The 17,088-nt window shown below is 51.6% G+C and overlaps 1 protein-coding gene and 1 long non-coding RNA gene across 2 annotated transcripts in view; one reads left to right on the plus strand and one right to left on the minus strand.

Annotated features, from left to right (window-relative positions):
- The window catches only part of KCNK12 (potassium two pore domain channel subfamily K member 12), a 48,762-nt gene extending 42,296 nt beyond the window's left edge, over window positions 1–6,466 (plus strand). Inside the window, exon 2 of the mRNA XM_047746353.1 lies at window positions 5,448–6,466. Coding sequence (XP_047602309.1) covers window positions 5,448–6,349 — 902 coding nt within the window. The 3' untranslated portion in view covers window positions 6,350–6,466. The remainder of the gene's footprint in view (window positions 1–5,447) is intronic.
- Window positions 3,915–12,246, minus strand: LOC125109421 (uncharacterized). Its single transcript, XR_007130232.1, has 2 exons — window positions 12,032–12,246; window positions 3,915–7,934 (listed from the first exon to the last, which is right to left on the minus strand). It is a non-coding gene; the product is annotated as an uncharacterized LOC125109421 (long non-coding RNA).
- Window positions 12,247–17,088: the final 4,842 nt, after the last annotated feature.

Here is a 17,088-nt window from a genome sequence, read left to right on the forward strand (position 1 = left end):
CTGGGATGATGGGACCACAGCCGGTCAAGCATTCGGCACCATTTTGGGCCTGTGGTCGTGGCCATGCAGAGGTCCCAGAATAAGTTCTGGTCCCACCTCTTTGTGGGCGCAGGAAGGAAACGCTGTGCCCTGGTCTGGGGGTGAGCCTGCGGCAGCAGAGAAATACAAGTCAGTACGTCTAAGAAGACAGCCCAGATACTCTGTGAGGGCAGAAACTGCATCTGTCTGGTTTTCCACCATATCCCTGAGCCGAGCACAAAACCTGCCAAACTGTGTTTGCTGACGGAGTGAATGGGTGGGTGTTGGTCTTCCAGCAGCTTATCTCGGGTGTACCTTAAAGGAGCCCTAGGAGAAGGCCACACCCCCTCAGGGAAGGAGAATGGTTGGTAGGGAAACTCCTCTCATTCTCAATCCCATCGTCAAGCAAAGAGACGTATCCTTAACTTATCCTTGGTTAAGTGTCTGCCTTTGGCTCAGGTCATGCTCTCTGGGTCCTGGGATTGAGCCCCACTTTGGGCTCCCTGCTTATCAGGGAGTCTGCTTCTCCCTCTGCCTCTCACCCCACTCATGTTTTTTCTCCCTCTCAAATAAATAATCTTTTAAAAAATTATAAGTAAAATTTAAAAAAAAAAAAAAAAGAGGGGCTCCTGATGGCTCAGTTGGTTAAGTGTCTGCTTTCTGCTCAGGTCATGATCTCAGGGTCCTGGGATTGAGCCCTGCATCGGGCTACCTGCTCAGTGGGGAATCTGCTTCTCCTCCCTCTGCTCTCCCCCTACTTGTGCTCGCACTCTGTCTCTCAAATAAATAAATAAAATCTTAAAAAAAAAAAAAAAAAGATACCCAGCTCCAGAGAGAGGCTGGGAAGCCAGACATGGAGTTTGGAGTAATCCGAGGATGCTGCTGATAGAGGGCATGGCCTTTGACTTGGAGGTAGGTCAGGTAGGGGCAGTCCTGTGAGGCAGATCAGATGAGTCCCCTGCCTGTGGGCAATCAGCCAGACAGTTAGCCAAAAGTAGAGGTACCCTCAGCATTGTGTTCCTCTTGCTGTCCCAGGGTTGAGTCTGGTTACAAAGTCACACTTGTCTTCACTGAGCCACAAGAGGGGTGAAGAAGCCACCTTGGTGGGAACATCAAGGAGGATCAGTGGCCCCTCTCTCCAGCAGTGGTCAGTGGAAAGAGAGCCACAAGGGGACAGAGGACTGCCTGGGGACAGGAGTGGTGACTGAGGGTCAGCCTCCCCACATGAAAGCACGCTCCTGGCTGCCAGCCCCGGAGAATGGAAATTAGGTTTTCTAGGAGGAATGGAGGCCCACAGTGCCCTGGGAAGGCAGTGTGGGAAGAATGTGGATGGTGGGTACTGGCAGACCTGGGTTTCTGTCTCAGCTTACCCTTTCATGCTGTGGGGCCTTGACAACGACTTACACCCCTAATCTTTGATTTCCTGTCTGTGGGGTGGGGTATGCCTCCCTCACTGCTGTTGCAGAGATGAAGCTAGGCGGCCTACTGGGGGTGTGTCGGGGAGGGGGGTGGCCTTCCATGCATTAAGTCCAGTTGGAACCAGTTTATTCAATGGTCTTCATCTGGTCTCTTAAAGAACTTCGCTTTGGATCCCTTCACATCTTGGGCAAATGCTAGAGTTTTCCAACTAGTCCTTTTTTTTTTTTTTTTTTAAAGTACCAGCCATTTTATAATTGAAACTCAGTCTCAAATATCCAGTCCGATCTCAACCTAATCTAAATCCAATCTTCAAGTTCTCTTTTAATCAAAGCTCAGCCTCTCCCTCCAGCTGAGGCCTGGCCCTCAGATTAAGGGGCCTGCAGTGAGAGAGGGGCAATCTGTTTGCCTCTTGGTCTGACATCACTGGGGCCACTATAATCCCTTCTTAGCTATTGCTGGTAGCACTGCCATGGCCACTGTGGGGACGAACATGCATGTTCATGGGGCCCATCTCTGGGTCTTTGGAGATGCCCTGCGCTATTCCCTTAGTGGGCCTGCCCTCTCCATCCTACCTCCTGTGAGTACCTCCAACACTGTCCCAGCACCCCGCCCCTTAGCCTCCTATTTCTAGGGGCCCCTGCATCCAGCAGCAACTGTCTTGGGCAGAGTCTCTTCAGATCTGGCTGCCTTCTGCTCGACCGTGTCACTCTCACACATACTTGATGCAACAAGCATCATCAGAAGGGCAGACTGCTCTCCTCTTCCCACCCCTGCCTGTGTGGGCTGCTCCAGCCAGCCTCCCATCCAGAGGACTCTCCAGCACGGCTTCAGACTCTAGGAAATACCTCTGGCTCTTCCCAAACTCTTGCTATACTGCAACAAGTGGCCCTGGCTGGGCCTCCCAGTGTCTGCTGCTTGGCTAGCCTCCGGAAGTGAGGCTGCAACCAGAGAGGCTCTTGACCGCACCCCCATACCTGCCCTGGGGGTGGGTACAGGATGACACAGTACTTTCTGCCACAAAAACGCTGCTACTTCATGACCATCTCCCATTATCCCTGGATAATTTCTAGCCTTTTCCATATAGCCTGGAGATGAGGTGTGCTAGTCACCAGACCCATTTTGGACTTCTAGTAATCCGACATAGATGCATCAAGAATTTCTCTTTCAAATAGAGGATAACATACCACATGTCACTCTTATGTTTGAAACTTCAGCTAAAAATCGTAAAGATTGCAAAAATCCCATTGTCTCAGAAAATCCCATATTCTCTCACGCAGGTGTTAATTTTCCAGGCTCAGGACTTTCCATTTCTTCTGGAATCTAGCAAAGGAATCCCCTATTACAGGTGCTATTTTTCCTCAGTGTGTTAGAAGCAGTGTCGGGTAGAATGGTCTAGGCACCAGGCTAGAAGCCAGGACACATGTATGATATCTGCCCCAAGAAGCTGCAGGCCATGTTCCCTCTGCTCCTGCTCCCTCCCCTAGACAGTGAGAGGTAGGTCAGAATTAAGGTCTCTTAGGGTTAAGAGTCTAGGAGGTTTTTTAAGTTTTTCATATCATGAGTACAAAAAACCAAACAAACAAAAAACCAAAACCCTCATAAAACACATAATTACACAACACCCATGTAACCACTATCTAGATTAACAAAACATTTCCAACATCCCAGAGGCCTCTGTATCCCCTCCAATTTATTACCCCCCCTGCCATGCCCAGGGGAAATTCCAATTCTTTTATTCAAATTACTTCCCTTAAATAAAAACTTAAATGGGGGGGGGGGCACCTGGCTGATTCAGTTGGGAGAGCATCCGACTCTTGATCTTGGGGTCATGACTTCGAGTCCTGTGTTGGGAGTAGAGATTACTCAGATAAATAAAAGCTTAAAAAAAGAAATTGATTTACCTTATAATTTTACCAACCAAGAATGTATTCCTGAAAAATTACTATAGTTTGGTTTTGCTTGGTTTTGAATTTTTTTAAAGATTTTATTTATTTTTGAGAGAGTATGTGAGCACGAGTGGGTAGGGGCAGAGGGAGAAGCAGACTCCCTGCTGAGCAAGGAGCCCAAGGTGGGACTCCATCCCCAAATCTTGGGATCATGACCTGAGCTGAAGGCAGACACTTACTTAACTGACTGAGCCACCCAGGTGCCCAGTTTTGAGTTTTTTATAAGTGGAATAATACAGAAGGTATTCTGTGTTCAGCTTCCTTGTTTGACATTCTTTTGTGAGGCTCATTCTTATTATTTCAAGTAGCTATGGTCGATGCTTTCTCAATGCTATATCCTTGTATGAACAGACTGTGACTTGGTTGTGTTGTTGGATATTTGGGTCATCAATGTAGGACTTTATATAAATGTGCACATGCACACACAAATACAAACACTTTCACTTCACATATAACCACATATAACCATATGGATTCAGAACTGATTTCTTTGTGAATTCAAGAACTTAGGTTGGGCTTTTTTTTTTTTTAAAGATTTTTTTTTTTTTTAAGATTTTATTTGTTTGGAAGAGAGGTGTGGATGGGGGCGAGCATGGACAGGGGAGGGGCAAAACGAGAGGGAGAAGCAGACTCTCAACAGAGCAGGGAGCCCAACTCAGGGCTCAATCCTAAGGCTGATGCTTAATAGACTGAGCCACCCAGGCTCCCCTTGATGGTGGAAAAGTCCCTCTATTAAATTGGTCACACTGCTAATACAGTTTTGGTGTTTTTGTTTTTGTTTTTACCATCTTGTGGACAAAATCTGAATCTAGGGATATAATTCATCTTCTTCAACATGGTATCGTCATAAGCTTTCCTCCTAACTTAAGTCATTAAGCAGAAAATGACCATGGTTAGGCTATTGAGATTTCCTCCAGGGAATCTAGAGAATGATTAGTATATAGACTTAAGGAATTACTGAAAATAAAAATTTTTTCCTCTGGCTCTTTTAAGGAAATAGTAAGCCAAGTGAGACAAAACTCTTATCCACCCAGTTCCCAGGACTGGTTCACTCCACCAGTAGCAGCACACAGGCAGACCTCCTGACGTGGGGGCATACATTGCACAGGGATGCCCTTGAATTTTTGCTGCATAGGAGCTGAAAGGTGCCATGGTGCTTGTTCAGACAGATGATCCATTTCCAGTTCAGACTCCAGGCAGCAGTGAATCTTGGTGCCAAAGTCTTTGTACCTTCTATAACCAGAGTGAGGCAAACATGGGTCCCACAAAGAGACCACACCAGAAGTGGGCTGAGAGCTCAGGTGGGAGGGGCAGAGCTGCACTGCCCTGGATGGCAGGGGCCTGAGCACACTGGTGGGATGTCAAGCCTCCCACAAAAATCCATTGATGAGGGCACCTCAGTGGCTCAGTCGGCTCAGGTCATGACCCAAGGGTCCTGGGATAGGCCCCAGGTTGGACACTCAACGACGGAGCCAGCTCACACTCTGAAGGTTGTGGACTCATTCTCAATCTTTTTGTCAGTTTCATAAACCCCCTTTTAGAGACCATCATGCATAGCTACCCAGACTGAACACACTCTACCCCATCCCTAGTAACCCCGGTTAAAATGAAGCCTTTATGGAATTCTGTCCTAAGTATGCCCACATGTGCATTGGTTACCTTAAAACAAAAACAAAAAACAAAACAATTTGAGGGGTGGGAGAGCAGGTGACATCTCTTCGTCGCTTTGTAGGTATCTCAGTGGTCTGCATCTGCACAGTGGTTTCATTTCCTGAGTCTTTATGGGTCTTTCCTAGTGGCCATCCTGCCCCCACGCATTTCAATCTACAGATCCCCAAGACAAGGGGTGTGTCTCCTCCATCAGTTTAGGCCTCGCCCCGAAATCGGGAACCAAGCCTAGTGCCGCCAAGGGAGAGAAATGTCTAAGCACCGTCTCCCCTCCTCTGAGTGATGCCACTCAGGGAAGAAGCCACGGCAGCACCTGCGTATGCCCGCCCGGCTCGCCACCCAGCAGGCACCACCTGCCTAGCCAGGGCCTCGCTGACCCCTGCCCTGTCTCCCCAGGTTTCGGCATGACCACCCCCGCGACGGTGGGCGGGAAGGCCTTCCTCATCGCCTACGGGTTGTTCGGCTGCGCCGGGACCATCCTGTTCTTCAACCTCTTCCTGGAGCGCATCATCTCGCTGCTGGCCTTCATTATGCGCGCCTGCCGGGAGCGCCAGCTGCGCCGCAGCGGCCTGCTGCCCGCCACCTTCCGCCGCGGCTCGGCGCTCTCAGAGGCCGATTGCCTGGCCGGCTGGAAGCCCTCGGTGTACCACGTGCTACTGATCCTGGGCCTGTTCGCTGTGCTGCTATCGTGCTGCGCCTCGGCCATGTACACCAGCGTGGAGGGCTGGGACTACGTGGACTCGCTCTACTTCTGCTTCGTCACCTTCAGCACCATCGGCTTCGGGGACCTGGTGAGCAGCCAGCACGCCGCCTACCGGAACCAGGGGCTCTACCGCCTGGGCAACTTCCTCTTCATCCTGCTCGGCGTGTGCTGCATCTACTCGCTCTTCAACGTCATCTCCATCCTCATCAAGCAGGTGCTCAACTGGATGCTGCGCAAGCTGAGCTGCCGCTGCTGCGCGCGCTGCTGCCCGGCGCCCGGCGCGCCCCTCTCGCGGCGCAACGCCATCACGCCGGGCTCCCGGCTGCGCCGCCGCTTGGCCGCACTCGGCGCCGACCCCGCGGCCCGCGACAGCGACGCCGAGGGCCGCCGCCTGTCGGGCGAGCTCATCTCCATGCGCGACCTCACGGCCTCCAACAAGGTGTCGTTGGCGCTGCTGCAGAAGCAGCTGTCGGAGACGGCCAACGGCTACCCGCGCAGCGTGTGCGTCAACACGCGCCAGAACGGCTTCTCCGGAGGTGTGGGCGCGCTGGGCATCATGAACAACCGGCTGGCGGAGACCAGCGCCTCCAGGTAGACCGCCGGGCCGCGCCACGGACCCTCGGCAGGCTGGCGCGCCGCCGGCCGTGGTTTGCTTTCCTTCTCTCAGACGCTGGCGCTTTCTTAATCTTTACCCAATAAAATCAAACAAAAAAAAAAAAAAATTTTTTTTTTTTAAAAGAAATACTATTTGGCCAGGCCTGATGTTATCCAGGGCAGGTTTTGGGGGAGCCTGTTTTCCTCCTGGGTCCCCTCTTGAAGAACCGTGGGCCCCGGCAGATTGTCCTCCTGGGCGAGAGAAAGTGGCACCCCAGACCCTCGCCCGGTGCATGCTGCAGCGAGGAGAGGTCCATTCCTGGGTTTTTCAGACTGGCACTGAACCCCGTCCCCATGCACATAAGCAGCCGGCAACCCCAAAGCATATGGTGCAACTTCTCATGGCTCCGAATTACCTCCGCAGCATTTAGAATCCTGGCCCAGCCTAGCAGCTTCCTTCTGGTCGTCAGAAGTGATGTAGTCACAGTTTTGACAGGTGGGGGTGGGGAGAGCCATATGTTGCCTACCGATGTATATAAATAGAACAGCCGCTACACACGGAGAATGGTGTAGTATTATGCAATGAGATGAAACACAGCACCAACTTGCAGACTGTGGCATTTCCCTGAGATCTGGAAATTGGGATGGTAAGGGGCTCAGCTGGCCTTTCTCAGCCTGGAGTTGGTGCATTTAGCCCCACACACAGGGCAGCTACTCTGAATGTTGGAAACCCAGGGTGGCTGCAGGGAGGGGAGCACACAGGCTCCCCAAGCCCTGTTTTGCTTCAGCCAGCTGATCTCTGAGGCTGGGGGCGCATCACAGAATCCTCCAACCCTCCTTTCTTCTACCAGTGTTGTCCTTGGGAATGCTCTTCATTACCAATCAGGAATGTCTGAGTCTTCTCAGACAAGATCTTGCTTTGTTGGTGTGGATTTCAGTTCTTAACTCCCCGTTGAGCAGCTTCTTTTCCCCCTAAGGGTGCAGAGCACAGCCTGCAAAACCCCCTTCTCCTCCTCTGAGTCCGAGCTCTGCCGCACCAGGAACCCAAAGCAGCCATCCTGCGAATGTCAGAGAATTTGGCTCCAGGGCCCATAATGTTTTTGCGGACAGATCCCATTCTAAGCCCTGTTTGGCCTCCACTGACAGTCAAGTGAATTTGTTTTCTCCACGCACAGTCTGTATTGGAGGTGGTGGAAGGCAGGAGCGGGGGGAGCTGATGGATGGGGTGGATGAAAGCAGTTTTGGAATTAGTTTTGCGCTGGTTGATTGTCCAGTTGAGGGACTGGTTCTCCGCCCTCTGCTGCAGAGAGGTCCCTGACCTGGAGGAAGGCCAGATGCTGCCTTCATTGAAAGGAGGGGGTTCTTGGACTGTAAAGGAACAATCCTCTTCTGGCCCCTCTTCCTCATCTAAAGAGATGATCCCAAGGACAAATGCCAGAGTCTAGTCAGACATGGTGTGACCCACCAATATCCACAGCTTCTGACAGGAAGTCTTGGAGAAACACCAGGATGCCTCACACTGTATGCCCGAGAGGCATGGGAGGCCATGGAATCTCCCTTTCCGGCAGTGAAGGAAGCGTATGTGCCTGGAACACACACACATGCACACCACATTAGGAGTCATGTTTCAACGTCAATCTCCCCTTTCCCTGCTCCAATTCATGACCAGAAGGGGAAAAAGTGTTCGGATCCAAATGATACTCTAGCTACTTTGATTAATTTCTCATTGGGATTGGGATTGGGATTGAAACCACAGACCCTAATCTGTGGGTGAGGCAGGGAGGCAGAGTGGCCAGGAGAGAGGTCAGTCTTACTAAATCCTGAAGGCCCACGCTTCAGGAGTCACGGTGACCGTCACTCAGGCCAGCTGGTGACACCCCTGCCCCACCCAAGCTATGGCTGGGGTCACACTGCAGAGACAGCATACCGAGAGAGGCACATATGCTCTAGACCAAGGCCCTCTCATAAGGCCTAGAAATACATTGTCATGCCAATCCCTCTAAAAGAAGGAAAGATGAAAAGGCATCCAATTAGAGGTGTCACCCAGGCAACAAGCAATAACTTGGGGATCTGAAGCAGACAGAGGGGTTAGAGAGCCCCATGACGGAGGCATCTAGACCATGAGGACTCGTGAGCAGGCAAAACAGCAGCCAATGCAGAGGACATGAGCCCCAGCGACAGCACAGGAAGCTTAAGACCTAGCTAACGAGGTTCTTTGAGCTAGACAGGCCAAGGAGGTGTCCAGGGGATCCCACTGACCAGCACGCAGGACTGCACAGAGCTGCGTCTCCACGGGAGGGAGCCGGACCCACCTCCAGAGAAGAAAAACTCACAACCTTCCTTGGCAGTCTTCTCTGTCAGCAGTGCTTCCTAAAGTCTATCCTAAATTGCTCATGCTGCAGCCTTCTCTGTTTTCACTTCTCCACTGCTTTGCCTTGGGAAGGAGACAATTGCGAGCAGCTTGAGCAAGCTTCTGAAGGAGCCATAAGCCTGGCTGAATGGGGACAGGGAAGGGACCCTTCCCTCTCATCAACCTCCCAGAGAAACACCAGCCCTCCAACATACAAAAGGAGCTTAGGATCCAGAGTCATGCTTGTCTTTTTGCCCATGTTCCCCTAGTGCCCTTACCCAAATTCAGTACATTGTTGTCCTTCACCTCTCGCCAAAGGGCTCAGTGTCCCAAATGCCAGGGGCTGCTTCCCAGGGGGGTGAGGAGAGGCTGGGTTCCCAAAGTTAGGGGGATTGCTGGAGCCCCAACCCCTGCCTCAAGGCCTCTTTGGCATCCTGCTGAGTGTCGAGAACCAGAACTGGGGTCCTACCATCATTTGGGAATAATAATGTTGATAGGGACCCCTTTTCTTTGGTGCAGTTTCTTCTGAACCTCAGGCTAAGTGAGCCTCCATCCTCTTAGCTACTGTGCCCTCTCCCATCATGTGGGGATCTCCAGTTGGACCCACGGCTGGTAGCTCCCAGTGGTCTATGACTCCCCCTGCCCCCAGCTCCTGGGGTTGCTGTCTCACCTTATGTCCATACTCACCCCTCTCAGGCTGGGGCTGTGAGGCTCTAAGCAGCCCTGCCACCCGTTGTGGCGACACAGAGGCCAGGGTCTAAGTGAGTGGCTGTGGGACTTCTCCAGGATGAGCAGACAGGTAAGGAAGCCTGCCCTCCGCCCCCCACATCCTTGCTTGCTAACGAGGCCAGGTGGTCAGGCTCCTCTGTCCTCTGACTGAAGCCAGAGTCCCCAGGGCCTGGATAGAGTCAGAAGGCTCAGGCTGTGTCAGGCCCTCAGCTTGTGGAAAATGCTATACAGTCCTAGGCATTTGCCCAGGAGCTTCACACATCACCATATCATGTGTACGTACATGCACGTATGCACACACATGCACACGCGCGCGCACACACACACACACACACACACACACACACACACACCAGCCTTACCAGGAGCTACTAGCCCCTTTCCCCAAGGAAAAATCCCAGTCTGGATCACGTTGAGAAGAAAGCTTTCCCATTTTTAACTCCCTGGAGATCTACTTGGGCCTGGAAAATTCCTCTCTGCCTTGGGGGAGTTTCACATACACTCTGCATGCATTTGAATCTGTGTTTTACATAGAAGCCAGAGTCCAAACCCAAGCCAAACCGTGGAAGATAGCTGCTAAATTTACGCAGGCTCCTCCACCCCTCAGACAGGCCTCCTAACAGACGCCCTCTTCCTGTGTGCTTCGGGGTGAGGGGAGCTGAGCCCTCACAGCCAAAGGAGAAGCTTCTGGGAAACTGAGGCGGGTGGAGGCCCACAGAGGTGGTGGCCCCAGGAGCTGTGGGCCAGGAGGATTCCGTCCTACTGTAACTTTTTACATTCTTAACAAACAAAAAGCACAATTCCACACATACACTGTCTGGAAAGCATAGCCAGACAGACTGCTTCGGGTTCTTCTGAGTCCAGAAGAGACACTGGGGCTTCTGGGTTGCAGGGTTGCGGCTGGAGGCTGCAGTCTCTGTGGGCTGGGGTGGGGGAAGGGTTGCCAAAACCATTCCTGAGCCAGGGCATGCTCCTCGGCATGGACTCGGGGCCTGGACTTGAGCCCCCTTCCTAGGAGCAGCCCTGGCACCTTCAGGCGCCTTCTTAAGTGCTGAGAAGCGATGAGATTTCTGTACTCACAGGGCCTGAGACCCTCCTCTCCTTTCCTTCAGCCTCTTCCTCCTCTCCCCTCTCCCCAGGGAAGTTCCCCCTTGCTTTACAAATCATTTTCTATGCTACTGTGTTCTCTCAGGAGGGGGGTTAGAGCATGTGGGGCAAGCCTGCAGGGTTTCTTAAACAATACATTTATTTTTCTGAGCAGTACTCCAAGAGAGGAGTTGAAGGGTGTTGAAATTAACGATGAATAAAATGCAGCCTGCCACCCCTTTAAGCTGTTTGCTGTCTATCTGTCAGAGCCTCCTGTCTCCCCACATCCCTGATCACACCTCCTCTCAGGGGGCCCCAGGAGACCTGAGCTCCTTGAATTGGGCCCCAGCAGCAGCTCCCTGGGGAAGTTACTCAGCAAAACAACAGTGACATCCATCTGAGCTGGTAGGCACCAATGTACCTTGCAGGCAGCTTGGCTGAATTGGCTGAATTGGGGCTGGGCCTGAGAGAGAAGATGAGCACAGAGGAAACTGGCCCCATGGTGGCAGCGGTTTCCAATCCTGGTCCTGCACTAGAGTCTCCTGAGGCAACTTGAGAAAATACTGATGCCCCGCCCATCCCCCACTGGCCCCCCACCAGCCAACCTCCTTCCCCAATGTCCAGCCCCTGTGGAGATTCTGATTTCAGTGGTCCTAGGAGGAGCTCAGCCAGACATTGGAATTTTGTGGGCGGTGCCCAGGTACTCCCAATGGGCAGCCAGTGTCTTGAACCCACACTCTAAACACAGAGCACTCTCGTCATGGTGTGGAAAGCAGGCTCACTTAGAAGTTAGGAAGTCTGACATCTAGTTCTGCATCTGGCAGTCACCCTGCTGGCTCAGATCCTCAGTTTCCTCATCTCTGAAGTGGGATAATGATATCATGGACACCCCATCTCTCCCCTCACCCCAGGAGTCTTATGAAAAGTAAATGAGAGGCTGAGAGCAGAAAAGTGTCAGATTTCCACAAATGCCAAGGGTCACCCTGAGAGGAACCAGGCAGCCCTGAAGCTTCTGCAGTGCCAACCGGGGAAGGTTCCATCCAAATGATTGCTTCTGCCGGTGGGGCCATCATAATACTGCAAACTCCACAGCCCGTCCCCGGGTCACCCATCTCCCTTGGGGTGCCCTCCCTCCAGCTGAGAAGTAGTTTATGGGTCCCTCAAGTATGGCCCCGGCCACCTCAATCCACAGAATCATCCTCTCACCCCCAGCCCCAGAGGTTTCATAGGACTGTAGTGACAGGCAGCATCTTATTTTCTGTTCTCTTTTGTTTTAATGCTGGTCAAAGCTGTTAAATTGATTTCCTGATGAATCACACCCAGCAGTTTGAAAAATGCCAGCCTGCAGTGGAATGAAAGCATCCTCTTACCCTGCTTCCAGCTAAGGCCTATTTGCCAGCTGTGGCATCGGAGGGGCCCGACTTCTGGTGCCCCTCAACCCTCTTCTCTCTGTGGCCCTGGGCCCCAGCTGTGTGATCCGCTCAGGCGGGGCAGTCACCTGCACAAAGGGCTCCTTACCTTCTTTTCAAATGGGAGGTCTATGAGTCCTCTGCCAGTTTAGATCCACTGCCAGCCAAGCCGATGGGCTGCCGACCCTCTCCCTTCTATGGTCAGTTCCCCTTCTGTTTTCCTGAAGGAGAAGATAAGAAAAAAGAACTTACATTTACCAAGCCAGGCCCTCAGACAAGAGTTTGCATATTGATCTCACTGTCTCTTACCTACCCTAGGAATTTGGTGCTTTCCCCCATTTTGTCCTGGGTCAGAGGGGTAAGTAACCTGTCCAATTTAGGGCCAGCCACCCCCCTCTTGTTAGGGATGGTCCCAGAATTTTTTTTTTTAAAGATTTCACTTATTTATTTGAGAGAGAGAGAAAGAGCAAGCATATGAACACAAGCAGGGGGAAGGGGTAGAGGGAGAGGGAGAAGCAGACTCCCAGCTAAGCAGGGAGCCTGATGTGGAGCTCCATCCCAGGACCCCGGGATTGTGACCTGAGCCAAAGGCAGGCATGTAACTGACTGAGCTACCCAGGCATCCCGGGAGCTAGAGAGACATGGATGAGAAAGACAGCATAGCCCTCACCATCCCTGAGCTCCAGGCTCATGAGATGGGTCACCACAATAGGCAGGACAGATGCCTCCGATCCATGGGAAAGCCTGGACTGTGGGGGGACCCAGGGGAGGCAGCCAAGGCCGCCACCCACCCTCAGGGATGACCCTCAGAGGCAGGCTGTCCAAACTGAGCATGCTGATGAGGAGAAGGAAGTGTCCCAGGCAGGAGCAGTGGCAAGTGAAAAGACCAGAGAGGGGAAGTATAGTGGAGTGCTCTACTGGCTGTAAGAACTGGAGTCTAGGCCATCCCTCGACAGAAGAATGGATAAAGAAGATGTGGTATATAGATAAGGGAATACTATTCAGCCATCAAAAAACTGAAATCTTGCCATTTGCAACAACGCAGATGGAACTAGAGGGTATTATGCTGAGCAACATAAGTCAATCAGAGAGAGACAATTATCATATGATCTCACTCATATGTGGGATTTAAGAAACAAAACAGAGGATCATAGGGGAAGAGAAGGAAAATAAAACAAGATAGAATCAGAGAGGGAGACAAACCATAAGAGACTCTTACTCTTAGGAAACAAACTGAGGGTTGCTGGAGGGGAGGGGGCTGAGGGGATGGGGTAACTGGGTGCTGGACATTAAGGAGTGAGGGCACGTGACACCGTGAGCACTGGGTGTGAAATAAGACTGAGGAGTCATAGACCTCTACCTCTGAAACCAATAATATACTATATGCTAATTAATTGAATTTAAATCTAAAAAATAAATAAGTAAAGAAAGAACTGAAGTCTGGCAAAGCAAATTATATCCATGGCCTCTTGCTGCTCCATTTGGAGGGAAATGTTCACAGAAGGGATGTTGATGGAATCACTAAAGAAAGGCTTAACCAGAGGCCATGAGGGCTCCCTTCTGCCCTGTGACTGCTGCTCTTGCTGGCAGCCAGCAGGCTTCTCTCCCTCCCTGGGCTCCTTCTCTCTGTCAGACCTGGGAGGGCCAGGCCTTTGGGCTCTGTCACTCTGGGGCTCAGGAGGAGAGAGGGTAGGGAAGAAATGAAAGAGTCCACGGGGCTGCCTTCAAGAACCACGCTCCACAAACACCTGCCAAGTGCCTAACCCAACATGGACCATTTGTACCCCATCTTTCTCCCTGGACTGCACTGAGCAGGACCGGCCATCTGGACACAGGATGGAAGGAAGCGTGCCTGCGGTGGGCTGGCCAGCTTCCTGCTGAAAGCTGCAGCTTCTGCACACATTCCCAAGCCTGTGGGAACCTCTGTGAGCTCCAGGCCTTTGTCTTTCTGTGTCCCTGCTTCCTCCAGGACCTGTCAAGGACCATGGTGGATCCCATCTGGTGCAGCACCCACCAGCCACACCCAGCTATTTACATTCAAATGAATTTAAGTTACCAATTAATTACCAATTCAGCTCTTTGGTTGCAGAAACCACATTTTAAGTGTTGAACACTCACATGTGACTAACTGCTACTACTACCGTATTGGACAGCACAGATAAAACCTATGTCGCTACAGCAATGCCCATTCCATAAGCTCTGGGGTCAGAGAGCTCCAACTCCAGGGCAGCCATGGGGCTGGGGGGTGGGGGTGGGTATTTATCAAATCACCCAATGAACATGGGAGTTTATAGACCTCTTCTACCCAACCCCCAGCCTCTCTGTTCCTCCCCCATCAGATGGTTCCAGATCAGGTTCCTACAGTCCTTCTCCTCTTAATCAGGTCCCAGTTCTGCTGGCTTTCACTGAGGAGGCACAAACCACAGTAGTCGGTCATACCCACAGTTAGGGTAATACGGCCTGCAGAGGAAGGATTAGGGGTTGTTGATAAAGGCCCATCAAAGTACCTGTGGAGCCTTTGCCTTCATCAGTCTAGGACGCTCTCCTGTTCCTTTTGTCTAGGAACAATATCCCTGTCCTGTCCTATTGAAAAACTACCCCATTTCCCTGTGGTCTAGCAAACCTGTCAATCCTAGGATGCCTCCTGTGTTAGTTAGGAATGTGTTAAGCTGCAAGTAACAGAAAATCCAATAGAGAGGAGCTTAAAGAAGCAGGAAAAGGGGATGGTTTCATTCAAATAACCAGAGTCTGGTGGCAGATGCTGCCATAAGACAGGGAGGCCAGCTCTTCCTCTCTTCCCACTTGCCATGTGTAGCGTGTTGTCTCTGGTTCTCATGCTGGTCACCTCGGTGGCGAGGTGGGAGACCTCCCAGTCTTCCATCTGTGTTCCATCTGTGTCTGGAAGCAGCAGGCAGTAGGAAGGGAGCCTTCCTGGGAAGTGGCTTTCCCAGGCCTCCCTGGGGCCATTCTGCTGACATCTCATTGACCAGAACAGTGTCACACAATCACTATCCCCTGCAATAGTTCCTCTAAAGGAGGATGTAGGGAGTGAGACCACCTCCGTACAGGACCTGGCACCCTCCCTCTAGGCCAGATCACCCATGGTTCCACATCCTCAGACATGGTTACTGGTCTAAGGGAGGGCCCATGGCCAGGCCAGGGGAGCACCTCCTTGGCATTCCAAGGATCAGGGTGATTGAGTGTCCCTTTCCCTTTGTAGGTTACGAGCTAAGCCCAGTACACCAATCAGGGCCAAGTTAATACAATAGAATCCAGTTCAGCTGGTTTAAGCAGATGCGATTTATGAGCAGGGATGAACTCTGACCTGGCCACCAAGGTCACTGACACTGACAGCCTGGCTGAATTTTCGGGGCACTGGTGCAGTAGCCCCCGGGGAGAGACACCTGGACCCATAATCCTGAGATGGGCATCTCCAGCACCCAGTAGGCCCCTTCCAGTCCCGCATGCTTAGATAACTGACAGATCAGTCAGCATCACTACGAGACTTGGCTTTCCTGCTCTGGGACACAGAATTTGCAGTCTTTCGATTTTAAAAGATGTTACCCATTTCTCCTCCTTAAACCTCATCTGAACAACCTTCCCAGACCCTGTCCCGGATCGTTTCCTGCTTGGCTGTACCGTGTTGTCACTCTTTTTCTGGTCTAATGGCCTTTACTCCTTTTAACCTGGGCTATCAAATGGCCTGTGTGTCACCAGGAAAGCCGAAAAGACTGGGTGATGCTCTCAGGACTGACTCTTGGGAAAGACATACCGAGACAGCCAGGTCTCTGAGAGGGTTGCTCTCTCTCCTACAATCAGGAAGCAGTCGTTTGTGTAAAGGCCACCCTGGTAAAGAAGTCACTCCAGAAAAATCAGACATACCCTCTTGTCAGCAGCCGACAGCAGGGGCACAGGCTCTCCCTTCCATCTGCTTTTCACATCTTTTTTTTTTTTTTAAAGATTTTATTTATTTATTTGACAGAGAGAGATCACAAGTAGGCAGAGAGGCAGGCAGAGAGAGAGAGGAGGAAGCAGGCTCCCTGTTGAGCAGAGAGCCCGATGCAGGACTCGATCCCAGGACCCTGAGATCATGACCTGAGCCGAAAGCAGAGGCTTAACCCACTGAGCCACCCAGGCACCCTGCTTTTCACATCTTGTTCAGGTGCATCTAACATGCAGAATCGAAATCTCAGCTAGATCGGTAGCTGCAAGACAGTCTGGGGAATGTAGTTTTCAGCCTCCTAGTCTCTGCGGTACAGGACAGCCCTCTAAAAAAGAGTGTGGAATGGATGCTGAGTGCCTGTCCACCACATCCTGCCTGCAAGGGCTTTGGGGTAGGGACTATCCTCCCTCCTGGGCCACAGGGAGCCTCAGCATGCAAGAAGGGAGTAGAAAACCACTCTGCAAAGGGAAGTGGAGGCAGGCCTGCCTTAGCCCAGCAGTGCCCTCTGAGCCTGGTGCCTGCATTTCCTCCCCCAAATCCTCAGCTTTCTTCCCACCAGTACGAGCCAGTAATTTCCCCCTTGGTCTATGAACTGAGTTAGGTCACCCTGCAACAGAAAAATGTGAACTAACATTGTCCTTACCCAGGATAACTCCTTCCCTGCTCTTGGAAGGCTGGAATGTCTTTTGTAGCAATAGCAACTTTCATGGGAAAATACAGTCTTGGAATGCAGACATCCAGGGAGAGAGAGTACAATGACATATTCTCACTAAAGTGTAAATGACTGTCAGTGGAGTCTCTTCCAAGACCAGGTTCTGATGGAGCAGAAGGAAGCGGAAGCCTAGGCTCCCAGCATATGGAGATGGGAACCCTACTAATCAGTTAAAGGTCACAGAAAAGGCCATTCTAGGGCATCACTGATTCACCTTGCTGACTTCGGGCTTCAGAGGACTGAAGCTGAATGTAAGCCCTAACACTCCTTCCTTTAAAAGACAAATTCCTGGAGCACCTGGGTGGCTCAGTTGGTTAAGCCCGGTCTAATGGGCTTTACTTTATATTTAACCTGACTTTTGATTTTGGCTCAGATCATGATCTCAGGGCTGTGAAATGAGCCCTGTGTCAGGCTCCGCACTGGGCATGAAGCCTGCTTGAGATTCTCTGTCTCTCCTTTTCCCTCTGCCCCTTCCCCTCCTATCTCTCTCTCTCAAAAAACAAAACAAAAC

The sequence above is a fragment of the Lutra lutra genome, chromosome 9, assembly GCF_902655055.1.
Source record: "Lutra lutra chromosome 9, mLutLut1.2, whole genome shotgun sequence".
Classification (NCBI taxonomy): domain Eukaryota; kingdom Metazoa; phylum Chordata; class Mammalia; order Carnivora; family Mustelidae; genus Lutra; species Lutra lutra.